The following is a 20,214-nucleotide window of genomic DNA, read 5'->3' on the forward strand; positions in this document are numbered from 1 at the left end:
CTGACATGTGGAGCCTCGGCTGCACGCTGGCTGAGCTCGACTGGGGCCTATTTCTCTTCAAAGGGAAAGACAAAGGCGACATTTTCAACTGTATAACGAGGGTAAATATAAGCTCATAGCAATTCACTCTTAACATTTGGACTGCCATCATTGTTGGGAACTTGAACGTGACTGTTCCTTAGGTGCTGGGCCTACCACCATTAGACTTGCTGGCTGCAGCGAGCAGGAAAAACTACTGTATAGGTGAGGTGTTCGAGGCTTATTTTAACACAATCTTTGGTGCAAGAATCTTGTCGTGATCATATGCCCACCCAATTTCCAGACGGCTCGGAGTCTGAAGACAAAAAGCCACCAAAAACCCCTCTGGCCACCAGACTGAAGTCGAAAAATCCAAAGTTTCTGGACTTTATTCGGTGCTGTCTCGAGTAGGTTCACCCACTTTTCGTGAAATACCACTACAACAACCTTCAAGTAGTCAAACTGGGGCACAGATTTGTTTGAGGGTCTATTAAGTGCTTGTGCATCGCTGAGCAGATACGATGCAACAAAGCGGCTCACCCCGGAGAAGGCTTTGCGACATCCCTGGATCAAGCAGGCAACCAAACATACTTGTGAGTCCACCGCAACACATCTCTGCTTGTACACGTTATGTATTTGCACTGAGTGTTGAAAACGCCTATTTTTGATGTCGGTGAATGCAGGACTTGGACCCAGTCTGATGTAACGCAACCACTCATTGATAAACTGCAATGACTGTAACTTTTGTATCAGCAATATTTAAGATACTTTGTTTTATGAACGCAGTCCCTGGGTGTAATACCTATGCTGCTTGAATACCCACTTGCCTAATTTGGAACTCATTTGCAAGTTATAAGGTCTGAACTTAAAGCGTTCCTACTCTTGAGTGGTGGGGTCAGGGTACATGGACATGCTCTGGGAGTCCGACCTCTGACCCTCAAGGGTGTTCCATTGCATTTGTCCTATTGGAAAATTATAAAATTCCCAGTTTTCTGGAACACGGCACAAGTGGCAACGCTGTTGATTTCATCAACTCAACCTGGCCCTGGTGACAATGACAATATGTTTGCTATTGTTGCATCTACAGTTGTCATCAGTCTTGAAGATGTCTTTTTTTGTGTTTGAATTTGTTCAGATAACAGACCAACGATAAGCAGCTTACTGAAGAGAGAGAAGATTCCCCCGCCAATGTTGCAGCCAACGACGCAATTCAAATAAGTTCTTCAGATCAACAATACCGGACTGGAAGTCCACTTGATGACAGCCTTTTTCTTTTCTTAGTTCCTGCCACGCCTAAATTGACCAATCGACCGAACATTTCCTCAGACTTTATGACACGTTTGTACCTTGTTGCAGTCACCATTTGTCTCTGGGAAGTAGGTTAGGAAACTGCTTTTATAAAATGTTTTACATAGTTCCTTAGTGGCTTAATAACATGTCTTGACATTGTTTCTCAAGTTACCCCAAGGATCAAAAATTACATTACACTTTACACCGTCTTTTTTGAGCCTTGATGAACTTGGCTTGTTTTGAGTGAGCAGTTCTGTCTCAGGCCAGCCCCCGCTAAACTGAAGGATCATCTGTAAGCATGGATTTTGTTACCATGATGCTGATGATGAAAGTGGATGCTCAAAAACAAAAACAATTCATCGATTGATTTAATCCGGGGAAGCGGCACTTCAATATAGCACATTTACATCACAAGCAAGAATGAAAGGATTGCGTAATTAATTTCTTAACTACAGTTAAATGTACACAAAATCTCCACTTTGAGCATTGCCAACCAACTGGCTGCCCCTGTGCTAAGTATGCTATTCACATCCTTATGTTTGAAGAATTGTCTGCTCTTGAGCAGAAACTTAAGCAAGATGGACACCAAGCTTTTTCAACTATAATTAATCCTGTGTTGCCAGCAGCTTCCTCCACAGCGCCAAGGGTCATTAACTGGTGATAACAATTCCAGCTTTTGTGTGCAATCACGGTGTGCAGTGTTTGCTGCTGATGCTGCAAATGAGCAAAGGGGGGAGGGAGTCGCTGAATGTGCCACAAAGTGAATTTAAAACACAAATGTAATTAGGACGACAGGTCGAGCTCCCAACGGCGGTCGGCAGGCTGCGAGATGCGGTGAGCCTGACCTGTGAGTTTACAAATTGAGAGGATGAGGTCAATGAGCTGTCTGCCTGCCAATGAAATGACCGATGCCTGCAAAGGTTAAAAAGATTTTGGATTGACTACATCCAGAAAAGCAAGTTTGAAGAATATGGTACAAGATCAGTCCGGTCATCAAGGATTGAAGTGAATTGCAAGCATGTCCGACAGGTATCTTTAGATTAGGGATTATCAATTAAAGTCAGAAGATTAAAAACAAACCAGCAAATGGCTCAACACAATCCAGAAACTTGAATTACATAAAATGGGGAACACGTGTACCAGCTACTTGGTAAAATATGGCTACATTGAAAAGAACGCACAAAGGCAGAAATGGATATCTGATGTCGGATAGTGGGGAAAGTGGTATGAACGCGTGTCTCCATATTAATGTGAATCGTGATTTTAGGACGTTGACAAATGGGCTGTTCCGTCATCAGACAATGCGTTTAAGTAGACACATCATTACTACATTATTAGATGTGCTGTGGCCTTGAGCACGACCAGCTCTGATTATCAATTAAAGTCAGAAGATTAAAAACAAACCAGCAAATGGCTCAACACAATCCAGAAACTTGAATTACATAAAATGGGGAACACGTGTACCAGCTACTTGGTAAAATATGGCTACATTGAAAAGAACGCACAAAGGCAGAAATGGATATCTGATGTCGGATAGTGGGGAAAGTGGTATGAACGCGTGTCTCCATATTAATGTGAATCGTGATTTTAGTACGTTGACAAATGGGCTGTTCGGTCATCAGACAATGCGTTTAAGTAGACACATTACTACATTAGATGTGCTGTGGCCTTGAGCACGACCAGCTCTTGAAGCTACTAGCATGAGAAGCAAAATTAAGGAAAATGAGTGCTGCTGCAAATCTTCAGAAACTGAGCAAATTAATGGAACAAATGATGGCAATGGAAAGAAATCTGATGACAGGAAATGAAAAGGTCTGTAAGGTGAATGGTTCAGATTATATTTAAACCAAGCCAAGCATGTGTTAGGCTATGGTTGTAAGGTGAATGGTTCAGATATTTAAACCAAGCCAAGCATGTGTTAGGCTATGGACAGATAAAAATAGACGTTATGAATCAAATCTTTTGAGTGAGTCTCGGAAGTTTTGTCTGCAAAAAGCTGACATTTCTGGGGGCGCATCGCTGACCCAAGGCCACATGCAGCGTGAACATGACTAATGCGCATGGCGCGTCGCCGCGGATGCAACCGCTTTCCTTGGCGAATGGCAGGAAGCCGCAGGCGGTGCAGGGAGAGTCAGACATCATCGCATCAAGGTCCAGCACGCTCGAGTAAGCTTGTCCATTAGTGATAAGACTAACTTGCTCCATTAGAGCTAGCTGATGGGCTTTCTCTACTGCCAACAACATTGTGTCTCTGATCACTCCGGAATAGGATGAAAAATGTAAAATAAATGTTCCGCCTTGAGCCTGAAACTCAACAAATTGCCTTTGTTAACAGGTTTTTGCTTGTAGCACAATTGCATTTTTCTCCACTTACGAAAGCAGTTCCTAACTCCTGCATGTTGCTTTTGTGAAAATATAAACCCAAACACCCAAAAGGCATTTTACGCCGCACTTTTGGATGACACCGTGCCTATGCTTGAATAGCGGCCTCTGTGGAAGTCAGTCTTTTTCCTGCTGGGTGGTCTATTAGCACTCTGAAATCATTCCACCAGCCCATCTTCTATTGGAGTTACCTGAACCCTCGTAGCACATACACAATGACTTGGTCGATCAATCGTTCCTTAGTCTATTGATGGTGCGCTGCACGTTACAAAGTGCAGTGTGAAAAGGCCTTAACACCAAACCCTAAACCACAAAGGTTTTTTTTTTCAATGAGTCCGAGGTCCATTGACTGCAGTCAGACTAATATTCAAAACCACATTTTTCATAGGAATGTAAGCTCCTTTTTGACTCAACGTAATTCCTCACAAACAACTTCAAATGAGTCATATCAGTGGTGTCTGTGGAGTCATCCACAGCTAGGGAAATTAATTTGGCATTTTGTAATCCATCACACAGCTGCGAAAATAGGTCGCCGTTGTCTGATTGCTGAGGAATGTGAGAGGAGCATTCACTTAATTTAGCTGTCATTTGCTCTTTTTGTTTACCTTCACACATTGTCTCCATCACTTTAAGCGATGCATTGTTTTATTCTTTTTGCATCAGGAGAGTTGTGCTTTCCCCAAATCGACATCACTTTGATGTGAGCACTCTGCTTCCTTCATTTTGTTGTCACGGCTGTGACAAGCATCATGCTTGTAGAGCGATATGATGACTTCAGTGCATTTATTTTTCTTGTGTTTACCTCTGAATCTTGAAGAAACATCTCTCAAATTGGAAATTGTGATTACAGTAATGGTCCCCTGGTATATTAAGCACATTGGCTGCTTTACAGTCCATTCTTTCAATTGCAGATTTTCACCGTCTTTCTTTTAGAGACAAACTTGAAACATGACGTTTACATATAAGATACAGGACATATAAGGCTCCTACAGCTGGCAAAGCGTGAAAGTTAAAAATTGCACTTGCAGCAGTGGACTCTCTGAGCCTTCAACAGGCTGTGTACCGTTGCCATGGAGACAAGTGCTGGTCTGACCCAACCAAAACATCCTGAAGTAAACAATTAGAATAACTTCAATAATTCCATGACAAATAAAATGTCAATGTAAAACCTTGGCCTCAAAGCTTGGCATGGATCATTTTTCCACACGGAGGAATGGTACTGCAGTTGCATGCACCACTCTGGGTAGAAATGATGATTTCACACTTTAACAAGGAAGATAAAGTGCGATGTGTACCACAATGGGCACGTCTACCATCCCCAACATCGAGCTAATTGAATACAGCCTAAGCTAATTGAATACAGCCTACCATTGCTAATTAGAATATATTGAAATGCCCTGCATGTTGTGAAGGATATAGACCGCTTTCAACTGCTTCACTGAGTAAATGGTAAGAAAAAGGGGGTAAGAAGCACATTCAAACACGAGATGATGTTAGCCGAAACTCACGCGGAATCATTTAACCCTTTCAGGGACAGTGGTCGCTACAGTGGACAGCCTATCATGTTATCAGGTTACGGGTTATCATTACTGGTGCATGAGAGGGTTACGATGGAGCTAGCCAACTCCACTCATTCACTGATGCCCATATCACTCACCAGGCAGAGCTTTTCAATCGATGGAATATTCAGTAGAATACTCAATTCTATAAACATTCATTAGTCGCTGCCCGACTAAATATTTTTCACTTCAGGTGCGCCTGCCACACAGCTCATAGGATGGTTGACTGTGCGTGCAAAGTCCCGTGTCGCTTACAGCGCAAAGCTCAAACATGTATTTTTTTGTTGCGGGCCAGTCTTTTTTTTTTTTTTTTTAACTTTAATCCGCTTATTTCAAGCCTTGCAGCTATATCACTCCTATGAGACCGCCTGATCTCAGAAAGTGCCATAACAGTTAAGGGGCCACAAATGAACTCCCTTCCTCTTAACCCTCTAACCATACCTTGTGACCTCAAACCCCTCAAACCTTATGAAGTAATTCTAAACCTAACCCTAACCCCTGACCTCAAGGCCAGGCAGGCAGGTCTGGCCCGTGACATTATAAGCATGCAAATTTGCGCCATTTATCACAGTGTGGCAGAAGTGCGGACATTTTTTCAGAAATATGCAGGGAGCAAAAGATTTCAATGGTTGTTTACCTCACACTTGATGTGTGGGTAGACACGACAGAGACCCAATATTTGTATAAAAGCAATAACATTTTTAAAGGCCATTTTTTATTTTTATGGTTGATTTTTATTTTTCTTGAAGTGGGATGCTTCACACACACACACACACACACACACACACACACACACACACACACACACACACACACACTTGCACATCCAATTACCCAAAAAGCTTAGTGGTGAGTAAACAATGTAATCACTCTTGGTGGCCAAATGCCCAATGAAAGTAAAGTCATTCAGACAGTTGAGACACTTCCTAACCCGAGGAGAGATGACGAAAAAGTTCAGACGCACACCAACGCTCGTTTTACGCCCCGCTCACCTGCGCGTAGCACTGCATCATTTCGAGCCTCCGTGAACTTGTCGCTTGCTTTGTATGCACGTCCGACTTCTCGGTCATCCGACACCTGCTGCTGTGTGATGAGCCACTTTTGCTGTCTCACATTGCTACTGAGAGAATCAGCCACCCTTTCTTTTCCCTCGCTCTGTCTCATCCCTCCCTGCCTCCCTCCCTCCCTCCCTCCTGGCCCCGCTTCCAGAGACACCCACTGTTCTGCAATTTCGCTTCACCCTCGACATGCATGCATCCTGGTGAACTGATCTTGAGAAAGAGCACAAATGCTCAGCTTTCCACAGTGAGAGTCTCAAGATAGGATAAAAAGCAAGCGCTTATCACACTGTACATTAGACTGGCATTCGTGACAGGGAGCGGTGCAGTAATGCCAATGTGGCAGCATGTTCACACATGAATAGAGGACAGTGCTCAGGTTTTTTTTTTTTTTTTTGGGTAGGAGGCATCACAAAGTGCTGGCGCTTATTCACCGCAGCTCAATATGTTACTCGCCTGCCTCTCTTCACCCACACGTTTCATCACTTTGCCATGTTTGAAAACAGAATTCTGCAAACGGAAATATATGGACCAGCAAAGCCCTGAAAGCAACAGTAAGGAATAACCACTTCAACCATAAACTTTAAACCTGACCACTGTGCTAAATACGAATAGGCAGTTAATAAAGGTGCGATGTCTGTGTTATAACAAGGAAAGAAGCATTGAACACAACGCAGAACATTGCATCGAGGCTGGTCCATCTGGGGTTACCGTGGTAATGATGAACAACACTGTCAAGTCTGAGGCATCACCATCATAAATAATACTCAATGATCAATAACCAATCACTCATCAATTTATTTATTCATTTATTTATTAAAAAGGCACAGTGGTGGCTGGTTTGCATATTAGCCTCACAGTTTCAACTGGTAGGTTCAAATCCAGGCTCCAGCCTTCCTGTGTGGAGTTTGCATGTTCGCCTGCGTTGGTTTTCTCCGGGCACTCCGGTTTCCTTCCACATTCCTAAAATATGCATGGCAGGTTAATGGAACACTCCCTCGGTATGATTGTGAGTGCGAATGGTTATTTGCCTAGACGTGCCCTGCAATTGGCTGAAGAACAGTTCAGGGTGTCTGTCTCTCGCCCAAAGTCAAATGGGATTGGCTCCAGCACACCCACTACCCATGAGGAGGATAAGCGGTACAGAGGATGGTGTATTGCAATTTTACAAAATGCATAATCATGGCGTTCTCATCCCCAAAGAGTTTTATTTTAATATAGATCATTTGCAGGTGCCGCCTTGGTTAGTCAAACGCGCTGTGCGAAGCATAAATAAAAAAAACAAGGATTCAACCTTTCAAGTTAAAACTTAACATGTTGATTCAAATTGGTAAAATTAGAAGCTGTTAGCAGCTTAACATAATAAAAATTGATGCTGAATTTCTGGAACATACAGGATTGCCCAGGTGAAGACTGTGGACAATAAAGAGAAAAGGTCCTAGGACAGAGTCCTGAGGCACACCAGTGGAAAGGGGTATAACTTCAATTATTTGACCTGGATGAACTGAATGTAATCAATTTACTACCATGCATTGTTTTGCGATATTAGCTCTCTCATTAAGTGCCATGTTTCAGAGCGTCGACACATTTCCAAAGAAGCCTATCTAAAATGTGGAGGTTTTCTTGCACTGTGGTTGCATCTTTCGAGTGCTGAGCTGCTGGAAATAAACAGAATAGACAGCCGAGCCCAATCAATAAGCTGGGCTGCAGGCCTAAGTAGAAAGTAACTCACGAGGGGATGCGAGCCAAGCTTGGCGGTGGCGGCCTGATGGTGCTCCCTCACCCTCGAGTGGGTATAATGTTGCAGCAGCCCACTCGGAATAAATGCACAACACGAACATTGTGGTTTAACAACTCACGTCCAGGCTTGCAGGGGAAGAGTCAGCACAACATTTTTGTTCATTTCAAGACTCGCATTTCCATCCTTCCATTCAGGTTTTATAGTACTTGTCCTTTATTAGGGTGAGAAGGAGCCTGTCCAAGCTGACATGGGGCGAGAGGTGGGCTAAATCCTTGATGGTGTGCCAGCCAATCACAAGGCATGTGTAGAAAAGCATTCCAATGCACATCTGTGCAGTTTTCACTCAACCTCATCATGTTTTTAAAAGTTTGAGAAGGCTCGAGGAAGAACATACAAATTCCAAACTAGAACTGCAAACACAGGGTGGTTCTGTCATCTGCTCTGACGATCTGCATCAACCTCAAAGGTCCCCAAAAGGATGAGATGAATCACCCCGGCCACATTAGATATGCCTGCACAATCTGATTTGAGCCATTGCAATTGTATTATTACATCGCTGTCCAATTAAAACCACATTTCACTACAAGCACAATGAGGGTGAACAATTAGTATTGCAATAACGGTAGCGAACCACTGTATCACTACATTACTATTTTAACTGTTGCCTGATGTTCGTCAGTCTGTTTCGCGGTGGTGTACCATTGCAGCCAAACAAACTGAGAGCTTTAATGAAATTGAAAAAGGTAACCCACACGGCTGTACATGTACAAACCACCCTGATTACGTTTATGTTTAAGCGAATGTTTCTGTTTGAAAGATGTTTAACCCTTGCATTGTCTCTCATTGGATAGCGCAGGTGTACTGTACTGTACATGTGTACATACTAATGCACAGATTTAACCCTTCACTGTAAACACTTCAGCTTTTAGTTATCGTCCTTGCCTTCGTCCTTGCATCATTAGCTATTGCTACTTGTTACAAATACGGAATGTTCATGACATTTCATTGAATTGGGCCGCTTTTGTAGTTTAAGCTTCACTTTGTTCAGTCAGTGGGCCTTTTTGGAAAGTCAAATCCCGGATCCTTTTTGCCAGTTGTCCTGAACCTTTGTTGGATTACGAGACTGGATCAAGACGAAATGAAAAGTTGCTTCGGAACATAGGAAAGGACAGCACTGTTTCAAATGAAATGGACTCTATTTTTAAGAAGTGATGTCCTTCACCTGCGAAACTATTTGCTTTGCAAAAACATGAAAAAGCATCTTGAATAAATATGTCATATTTTATCCATGTAAATTACCCACCTATAGCAAAACAAGCAATGATGTTTGTCACATTATTTCTGAGCCTCATCATCAAAAACCTCTCATTTGCCTTTTTTGAAAGTGAAGTCAAACAACATATTAGGACCATTAGACACAACACAAATGCAAAAGGCATTGAAACCTTGGATCTATGTGCTCTTTATGTATTTCAAAATGCAATATCGTGTCTTTTTGTCAGTGGTTTCGTCACCCTCAGGCCGCTTGTGTTGGGAGTTTCTGTTTTCCAGAGGTCTGGAGTCATATGACTTGACTCAAGTGAGACTCGAGTTGCTATTTTGAGGATTTGCGACTTGCTTGCCAACAATTTGGACACAACTTGACTTGGGACTTGGTATCTTAGTGACTTGATTTGACTTAGACTTGAACTAAATGACTTAATAAGTCATCTTGATTGTAGTTTGAAATCAATATTTTAACACAGTTGCCTTTTCAGGAAGTCACGCAAGAAAGAAAGAAAAAATAATTCATGCAACCTCTCAACTCAGTCACCGTCACTTGTTGGTGTCCAGTTACGACATAAAGACCAACAGCATGAAAACAACTGCGAAGATCATTAATTTGAGTTAAAGGATTATCTTGACGGCTTTTGGTTTGTGTGTTTTCTCCTCTATACTAAGATCGGGAAGAGCGATTAGCGAGTCCTTGGGGCAGACGTGCACAATTTGTTGATTCCTTAGCCCTGCTCGTTCTTGTTGTTTAAACAGTGGCGAGCACTCAAACTCTGATTTTTGGGGAAACAGAATGTATTTTTCGGTTACAGGGTTAAAGTTATGGGGTTTGGTTTTCGTCTTAGACTATTTGTTTTCTAAACGGGACATTCAGATTAACCTCAACTTCATAATCATGTTTCCCCTTTTTCACCAATGTTATTGTGCCTTTTCCCTCAAATGGCTTACTTCTTGCTTCTGGTTGGCTAAAATGTCCTCACATTTATAGTTGCTCCACCTTTTGCTTTGCTATGTACAATATTTAAAAAAAAACATCTAAAACAAAACATTCACCAATGCACTTAATTCTGATGAGCTAAAAGAAACTCAAGGAGTAATTCTCTGCAATTGTAAATTTATCGTCAACATAATTGTGGCTTTAATTTGCATGCCATAACACAGCCATTGGAATTGTTTCACATCAAGCTCATGAATGGTGGAACACTTGCTGGAGTGTCATTCCGCAGCCTGAATGACAATAACGAAAGAAACGCCATGGCATTTTATGACAGGGACCTCGTTCTCCTCCTCCTGCTGGCAGAATGCGACATCAAGCGCAGGTGGCGCAATGTCGATGGCAATCAATCCAATGAGCGTCTTAATTGACCAGATACTCAGCACACATCAGCAAGTGTGTTGATGAGTCTCAACGAGCTGAGTAATGCAAAATGTAAAAATACGGGTACTTTTAGAAATGGTGAATGCTCGCTATTTGCATGCGTCAAGAGCTAAACCCAAATGCAAATATAGGTGGCTATGGTGTTGAAACCCTACACATCCCTCAAACTATGATCCCAAAACACTTCATTTCAAATTCATCCGACAAAATTACAGTAATCCCAAATAATCCACAAAATGGAGCCAAATCTATGTCTAAATATGGAAACTGATCCAAGGAAGTATGTTGAAGTGACAGACAAGCTGTCAGGAAAGAGCTACACATGCATTTTTAATTGAACACAAATGGTGAAGCAACAGAGGAGGCAGATCATACATGAATACTTACAGGCATATAATAGGATACTTTATCCTCTGCAAAGAACATTTAATAACTGACCGCCGACATGTACAGAGTTTATTGTTGTATTATACTGCCCCCGGGTGGGCAAAGTGCACAAACTGGAAGGAGTGACACAATATCCAACAAAAAAGTTTAATTTATTTCTATTCCATTTAGTTATGGCATCGCCGTGCATTTTATACAATCACATACAGTATTATAGACTGTAACCCTGTTTTGAAACATTGTTTACTGTTTGGCAGGCGGGAACTGATTAATGGCATCCGCCTTCATTTCAATGGAAAAACATGATTTGTCTGGGTGGCACGGTAATAGACTGGTTAGCACAACCGCCTCACAGTGCAGAGGTGCAGGGTTTGATTCCGGCTCCGGCCTACCTGTGTGGAGTTTGCATGTTCTCTCCGTGCCTATGCGGGTTTTCTTCGGGTACTCCGAATTCCTCTCACATTAAAAAAAAAAAAAAACATGCATGGCAGGTTAATGGAACACTCTAAATTGTCCCTAGGTGTGATTGTGAGCGCGAATGGTGATTTGTCTGTGTGTGCCCTTCGATGAGCTGGCAACCGGTTCAGGGTGTCGTCCACCTTCCACCCAATGTCCACTGGGACAGGCTCCAGCAACTCCCTGTGACCCTGTTCAGGATACGTGGTGTTGAAAATGGATGGATGGATGGATGGATGGATGGACGGATGGAGAAATATAGGCCTACCACCGAAGAGATACCTGCCCCATTTGCATTTGAGGACAGTTGAATTTCTCGACAGTGAACCACTCAGCTTCGTCACACACTTATTCTAAAGGGGATCCAGTCATAGAAGATAGTGGAAGCTAGCAGATCAACAGAGAAATGAACTGCTGCACTAATCTCCATTTTGCCTCAATGATTTTTTTGTTTTTAAAGGGTGAAATTAAGGCTTTTGAAATGAGCGTCGAAAGTGACATGATGTAATGACTAAGTGATTATCATCAGGTGCGCCGCACTATGATGAGCGAGCAAAGTGCCCCTCATCCTCATTTTCACAGAACACAACCAACTGTGAATCGTCCACACCCCACAAAACGTTTTTGCATCAGAATACAAGGTTTTCTGGCTAACACCTATACATTACACACACACACACACACACACACACACACACACACATATATATATATATTGACCACCCTCATGGGGATAAACATACAATTGTTGACAGTTTGCTGATAAAACAACACACGAGAATAATCTTCGGGAATCAACCAGATGTTGTGTCACCAAAGAGTGGACATTTAATTTATCTGATTAAATGTAGCAGCCTGCCACATTACAGATACCGTTCCAAATCAATAGAACTCTAGCTATGGCAAGATAGAATCATTCCTGGATTTTTTTCTAGGCAACATGGGCCAAGCCTCCAGTATCTTGATGTTTGTCTATTCCATCATTTATTCTGTGAAGCACTTTGTGTTGTTTTTAAATCAATAAAAGCCGTGCGCCAGTCGCATGAAAAGGTGTTTGCTCAAGTAACAATAAAATACAGTGTTTAAATGAAGGCTTTAACTGTGAAGAGAGAGAAAAAAAATCCAAACCTACTGGAAAAAGTGATTGCCCCCTCCCCCTAACAACCGTTTGGGCCACCCTCAGCAGCAAAAAGTTACCGTTCAAATTGAATAGCAGTCCAACACAGGCAACTTTCTAAAGCAGTTCAAGTCCAACAAAGGCACTCAATTAGTGAAAGTGTGAACGCTGGCAAACATTATATTAAAACCTCCATTGGACCAACTCAACCTCAACTACAGGCAATATTACAATTTATGTGTTTGTTGCTCCTGTGCTATTGTTGCTGGATGGAGGTATCTAGAAGCTTGAGGATGCTCCAGGGCCAGCTGATATTATTAACTCTCCTCCATTTTTTTCTAGTGGCCATGTTTAGTCACATGATCCCAAATCTACGCTTGAAGGCTGTTCCCAGCAGAACATCTAGTCTTGTATGTCTGACTCATTTTGCATTAGAAGGGCTACATTGAGCAAGACACTGCAGTCTTATTTCAGTGGACATGACTATCATAAGAGAAGGCACCAAAAAGGTTCAAAGAAGCCATCCTGAAAATGAACAGGAAGTTCGCTATTTGGTTTGAAGCAGTCATTTCTCATTCGCTGGCACCATCTGGAAAAGATGGCAATTGCCTCAAATACCAGTTTCACAAACGGATATAAAATTTGGTGGCCATCTCTATCATAACAGGATACACAAAAACATCTCCCAGCTCCATGCCCAGAATTAAACAGCATGCCCACCATTTTAGTTTGAAGCAGCCATTTTGGGTAAATAGCAAGGCTTGTATGTCAGCAAACTCCTTCAAGGGAATTCATCCAAACAAGCCCTGATCAGAAGCAAGTGTACACAATTACTCTCAATTGTGAAGCTTTTCTGGCTACCCGATCTACAAACCTCAATGTACAATTACAAAGAATTTATAAATTTCATCATCTACGGTCCATAATATTATCAAAAGGTTCAGAGAATCTGGAGAAATCACTGCATGTAAGCGCCAAAGCCGAAAACCAACATTGAATTCTCGTGACCTTCAATCCCTCAGGCGGCACTGCATCAAAAACTGACATCAAGGTGTAAAGTATATCACAACATGGGCTCAGGAACACTTCAGAAAACCAATGTCAGTAAATACTGTTTCGCGCTATATTCGTAAGTGAAACTTAAAATTCTACTCTGCAAAGCAAAAGCCATTTATCAACGACACCTTGAAATGCTGTCGGCTCCTCTGGGCCCAAGCTAATCTAAAATGGACTGATGCAAAGTGGAAAAGTGTTCTCTGGGCTGACGAGTCCACATGACAAACTTTTGGGGGGACCCTGAGGACATTTGAGGAGTTTTCATTTCAAATTGTTTTTGGAAATTGTGGATGTTGTGTCCACCATGGAAAAGAGGAAAGAACCCATTTGGAGTGTTATGGGACACAAAGTCCAAAAGCCAGAATATGTGATGATATGGGTTTGTGTTACTGCCACTGGCATGGGCAACTTACACATCTGCGAAGGTAACATTAATGCTGAAAGGTCCATACAGGTTTTGGAGAAACATATGCTGCCATCAAAGCAACGTCTGTTTCATGGACGGCCTCTTTTCTCTCTCTTACAACAGAGAGGCGAGTGGCTTCGTAGTTAAAGGGTGTGGGAACTAGACTGGCCTGCCTGCAGTCCAGACCTGTCTCCCATTGAAACTGTGAGGCACATTCATGAAGCGTAAAATACGACAACGGAGACCTTGGCCTTTTGAACAGCTGATGCTGTACATCAAGCAAGAGTGAGAAACAATTCCACCTACAAAACTTCAAGAATTGGTGTTCTCAGTTCCCAAATCTTTGTTGAATGTTGTTAAAAGAAAATGTGATGTAACACAGTGGTAAGCATGACCCTGTTCCAGCTTTTTTGGAGCGTGTTGCAGCCATAAAATTCTATCAGTTTGAACATTAAATATCTTGTCTTTGTAATATATTCAATTAAATATAGGTTGAAGATGATTTGCACATTATTGTATGATGTGTTAACCAAAAATAAAAACGTCCCAATTTACTGGAATTCGGTTTGAAATGGTGTGCCAAGCATGGCGTTAAAGACTGCCAAGGCCCGTAGAAATTTCAGAAAAAAAATTGCCCTCGCTACCAGTTTCATTAATCGACACTAAATTTGAAGGACATGTCTTTCAAACTGCAATTTGGGAATGCTTCCAAATGCACCCCAACTGGAAGGAGGAGGCCTAAACAGATGGCCAAATGTTAATTTGTCTATGTGGGCAGAGCATCATGTCGAGTTTTCTGATCATTTGTCCATGAAAAACTGTACCAAGTGTATTAATAACCACTCGATAAACCTTTCATTACTGCAAAGTGGTACCTAAATGAGAAATATAGAACATTCCACTTCTTCTATGAGATCCCACACAAACTTTTAGAGCAACTGATTGACATACAATACATCTTACATTTATTTCTGATCCTGATTGCTGTTGCATTTCTCTAAGTATAAGTACCAAAAGCATCTGTATGAATTGTTCATCGATATCAATTATCAGAGATTGTCCACCAGTACTATATTTGGATTATATTTTGTTATATGGAAGATGTCAACTATAACTCCTGCGGATGTTGTGGAGCCTACTATGCATTGAAAAGATAAAGCCATACCAGAAGAAGATCTGTTCTGACAATATGACAATATTCTTCTCAATACGAAAACAATTTTCACTTTAACAACATATTTCCCATCAGAATAGAACACTGCTCAGTTCTAACAATGAGTTCCAGTGACTCTCATCAAGTGACCCCCTTTCCCAATATTAACAGTTTTGTTCTCTGTGCCCTCCCCCCCGCCGCCCCCGATCCCCAGAGAAGCTCGTGAACGTGATCTGCATCACCCTCCTCCGCTGATCCCCTTTTTTTTCGCTTATCTGCCCTGATGCCTGCCTGCCTTCCTGCCTGTCTGCCAGCCACTAACTATCCATGCTGGGATTGAGTCAAGGATGGGAAAGGACGGCTGCCAAGCGTGGGCGTGGGAGTGTGGAAGTGACTGGAGTTAAAGATGACGGCTCACAGTGCACGTTGGAGTCACACTGCATGCAACAACTTAAAGGAAGACAGTAGAAGTCAGTATTTATACAATGTGGTGAAACTGGTGGGGGAACAGCTGGTAGAGTACTTAGGTCCATTACAAACCAGTCCTGTACTCTCCTACTCTCAAATTAAAAGAAAAAAAAAGTGTAAAAAATATATTACATGCCAATCCAGCTGTTTCCTGCATAATTTGGGGCAGAAGGGCAGCTGCTAAGCAAAGTAGAGAAAGGACATTGAGAGGCAACAGGGATAGATGGAAATTAAGCAAATTTCCAGTACTGGCAACCACAGTAGAATATTAGAATGATATGATTTAACCCTTTCAGGCACCCTGTAACCTGATAAACTGTCCACTGTAGTAACCGCTGTCCCTGAAATTTGCAATTGTCAGTTTCCTGTGCTGTTTTATGATTTGACAACCACTGCATTTACTTTGTTTTAATATTGCTGTGTGGAATAAGTCCAGTTAAATGTCAATAACTGTGTAAAAATTGCCATTCGTTAATATAAGAAACAAAATCATGCATGTGGTCAAGCAGAATTAAAGCTGCAAACTGGATATTGAAGCAGACAGAAGTGTTTTGGTTTTGAGCTTTTTAATCCAGTTTCACCTTCATTGTCATTGCACTGTAAAAAAAAAAAAAAAAAAAAAAATCATTATACAAGCCGTTTATCCTCATGAGGGTCGTGGGGCGTGCTGGAGCCTATCCCAGCTGTCTTCGGGCAGTAGGCGGGGGACAATTGCAGTTCATCATTTATAATTCAAATGCATATTTTTGCTGTTTTAGTCGACGAGCACCATTGCTTTTTGCATTTTTAAGTTTGTTTGATATGAATAAAGAGTGCTGTAGATGGATTTGTAATGTGACAGAGAATCCTATTTCACTGAATTTTGTTGTTTCAAAAAAATTTGCCATCAGTTAAAATAAAGTAAACGCTGATATTGGTAACTGTTGTTGTTTGGACTGCAATGTCACTCGGGGTCTGTCTTTGCTTGTTTTTGTTTTTTCTGTGTGCTCTGTTTTCTCTCTGTATGTCTCCAATGTTGTGTCCAACTGGATTTTGCAATAAATATTCATCAAAATACAAATAACCATCGAGGGGGCATATAAAATTTGTTGGTTGCACAAAACTCTTCCAGCATAACAAGGTATACAGATTCACCGTTCTGCATGACCAACAAGCTGAACAGAACAGGTGGTGGTGGTGGTGGGGAATAATAATAATAACAACAACAAATGAAATCAGCCATGTTGTAAATACATGAGTGAGAGACAAGTAATGTACTTGAAATACATTTTGTTTTGAAGCTTTTTAATCCAATATCACCTCTCTGCGGTGGGACGTGCCAGCTCCTCGCTTGGACGCTTAAATCCAGCAAACAATCACATGGCACCGGTCCAATCATGAAGCAGTTGCATTGACACTACCATGCACAAATCAAAATTTTCCAGTGCTATATCCTGTATGGGCAATGTTCAAACGCAGCATATGCACTCCTGCCCAAGCGATATCTATGCACCTTTTCATGACATCGACATCCATCTGTGCGGGCTCACTATTTGGCACCCTGGCATGTGTGTTTTCAAAGGATCAGATGACATCGCACAAGATGATGTGAGGAAGTAAAAACACATCCGCGCTCACCTCTAACTTTGTGTGTTTATATGACATTCTGTGCGTTGTTGCTGACGGTAGGGGTTCTGCTTGTGTTGTGTGTTGACAGTGGAAATATCAGACGGCCAATCGGCGACCACCACGACGATGACACAGGCAACACAATGTTTTGGTACTAACAGCACTGTAACAAACCCCCGAGAAATGGCAAAAGTAAGAGGCCATTCAAACTTGAGTAGACAAAACCTTTAATATGGTGTGTCTAATAATATGGCCTGTCTGTGGCGTAAATATGCAGCATCAGCATTGTCTTGTCCTTGCTCAGTAAACCTCGGTTTAATGATGTGTGGTATCACATGAGATGTGCATGTGTGCCTCATGGTGTGGCCAGTCTTGAGACAACGCATATGACATCAGCATGATCTTTCTGGAGACTTACATCCTTTCGAAATTATGAAAAGAATTATATTCTGTGTGACGTGGTCTCGCTGAATAGAGGGCAAATTTGAGTCAACGTAACTTTGCCTTTCATCGTGTGTTGGGTCATACTTGTGCCTAATGATATGGCTGACAAAATATATTATCAGCATGGTCTTATGGTTGTGCAGTAAGTGCAGACTTGAGAAGACATAATTATGCTATGTTTGATGTATGTGTGTACCGAATGATGTGGCCTGTAATCAGACCAAAGGCCACGCAGCAATTTTAAACTGGACCTCCGGGCACTTGTGATAAATGGCTGCGTGTAATCCTATTGACTTTACATGAACTGGAATCCCTAGAGCTACGGAGATGCTACTGTTTCTTATCCTGTCATTATTTTTTAGGGGTCAGTTTTAATGAAGCAAGACCATCATGTAGATGATCTAATGCGTATCTCTGTATCTGATTAAAATGATGACGTACGTACACTTTATGTTTGAAAAAGAATTACCGGTAAGTTTGGGAAAGGCTACAAAAAAAATGTCAACATTTCCTGAGCAAGTCCATCATTGCATTTAGCCACTTGTCGGTAAATAGAAGAAGGAAGAACCCATTATTATTCGCTGGAGGGGGACATGTAATCGACAGGCCACATTGTTGTCCCTGAAGTGAAAGTTCACAGAGCATGCAAGGTTGTCCATTAAATGCACTAATGAGCAGAATGAACAAGCTAGTGCTACTTAGCTGCCAATGAGCCAGTAAATTGTTATTTAACTGCAAAGGGGTGGAGAACTCATGAATAAACTCTTTATTTCACCAATCCTGGTGCTAATGTTAACAAGGGCAGCAAAGACGGTCAATGATTTGTCACAGCCATGGAACAAAGACACATTCTCTCATAATTCCTTTGGGAACAACAATTGTGGATTATAATAAATACTATGAGCATAAATTAACAAGCTAGCACTGCTCAGCGGTCAACGAGCTAATAAATGGTGACTTAACTGCAGCAGCTCAACCGCCCACCTGAATTTGTGGCAAACGAGGGAGGTAACACTTTAGCAAATGGAAATCCTTGTTTCGTTAATGCTAATGTAAACGAGCCCAGAACAGAGTTAAGTGACCTTGCCGCAAAAGACACATTCGCTAAAAATTCATTCCGATGTCATAGGTGAAGGGATGTCAAGGTTGAGCTCATCTCATTGCTAATTTCAATGACGATTCCAAACGTAATAGACAAGTGAGAGACATACTGGTTTGTATAGGAAATCGTTACTGTTAAAAGTTTTGTTCAAAGTCTCTAGCATGAAACTGTCGAGTGTCTTGGCGTAGCCAGTAAAGTTCTTTGGTGGCCTATTGCTTTATATATCATCCGAAAAGGATTGTGCGTAACATATCTCCTTTATTTTCGTAAAAGTTGGTCAGGAGTAACCTCTGCTAAAGTTGGGTTAAACTACCTTTAACCGGTTCAGGTAGCATCGAGACATCTTTATTTAGCATTTGTAGAATTCAAACAAACAATCTATCCACCAAGTGCCTCATGGGTCATCTCACTCAGATAGGACAGGAAAGGAAAAAGGAAAGTTTGTAAGCAAAACTGAGAATCCAAAGAAGCCCATTTACTCATGAATCCTCGATAGGTGAATGGATGCTAAGCTCTAAAGGCTAAGCCCTAAAATTAAGCTGGGCTAAACGCGATGGATTTGTTGTTCTTACCCTCCGTAGGCTCCAAATGTGAAGCTTCTTCTTCTCTGAAACATCCGGCTGAGAAGCTGATGAGGCTCCTTGGGGGTGGTTTTCAATTTATTTTGTTCACTTAAAGTGACACGATTACAAATGACAGGCGTCATTGGCACCTTCGACGTCTTTGGAGCAGTCGTTTTGCTTCTTCACTGTCTTCTGTGCACTCCTCCCTTGTTGTCACCCTCATTAGTTTTGTTTGAATTTGTCTGTGTGTGTGTGTGTGTGTGTGTGTGTGTGTGTGTGTGTGTGTGTGTGTGTGTGTGTGTGTGCGTGTGTTTGTGTGTCCTCTGCTTGGCATCCCTCCCACTGACTCTCTCATTGATGGGAGTTACGGATCATCGAAGGGGGGGTCACATAACCATTACTCAAGTGACTTGATAGAATTTGGGTGCAAACTTCGAGGTCATATAGTAAGTGTCAATGAAAGAAATGAATGGAGCCTATCACAGCAGTTCTCACATGCTGACAGGCTGTAACCGGATAAAGTGTAGTATCTTTTGGCATTGAACACAACAACAGAGGTGATTGCCCTTCAGAGATGGGGATAGTGCAGAGGACCTTTTTTTTTTTTTTTTTTAAGCCTAAAACATCATTATTGGACAAAATTACAACCAAAAGAATAAACATGGCACAGGCATAATGTGGTCTCGCAAACAAGAGCAAACTTCAGTTGATATTATTTTGTCTTAAATATTGTTTTTGATCACACTAGATGTGAAT

At 41.7% G+C, this 20,214-nt stretch overlaps 1 protein-coding gene across 2 annotated transcripts in view; it reads right to left on the reverse strand.

Annotated features, from left to right (window-relative positions):
- Positions 1-19,656, reverse strand: part of rap1gapb (RAP1 GTPase activating protein b) — a 98,524-nt gene extending 78,868 nt beyond the window's left edge. The window contains exon 1 of one of the 2 annotated variants that reach the window (XM_019857534.1): positions 19,468-19,656. In XM_019857534.1, coding sequence (XP_019713093.1) covers positions 19,468-19,601 — 134 coding nt within the window. In that variant the 5' untranslated portion in view covers positions 19,602-19,656. The remainder of the gene's footprint in view (positions 1-19,467) is intronic. The other variant, XM_019857481.1, reaches the window with a different exon arrangement.
- Positions 19,657-20,214: the final 558 nt, after the last annotated feature.

The sequence above is a fragment of the Hippocampus comes genome, unplaced genomic scaffold (genome assembly GCF_001891065.2).
Source record: "Hippocampus comes isolate QL1 unplaced genomic scaffold, H_comes_QL1_v1.1 scaffold17, whole genome shotgun sequence".
In the NCBI taxonomy this organism is placed as follows: domain Eukaryota; kingdom Metazoa; phylum Chordata; class Actinopteri; order Syngnathiformes; family Syngnathidae; genus Hippocampus; species Hippocampus comes.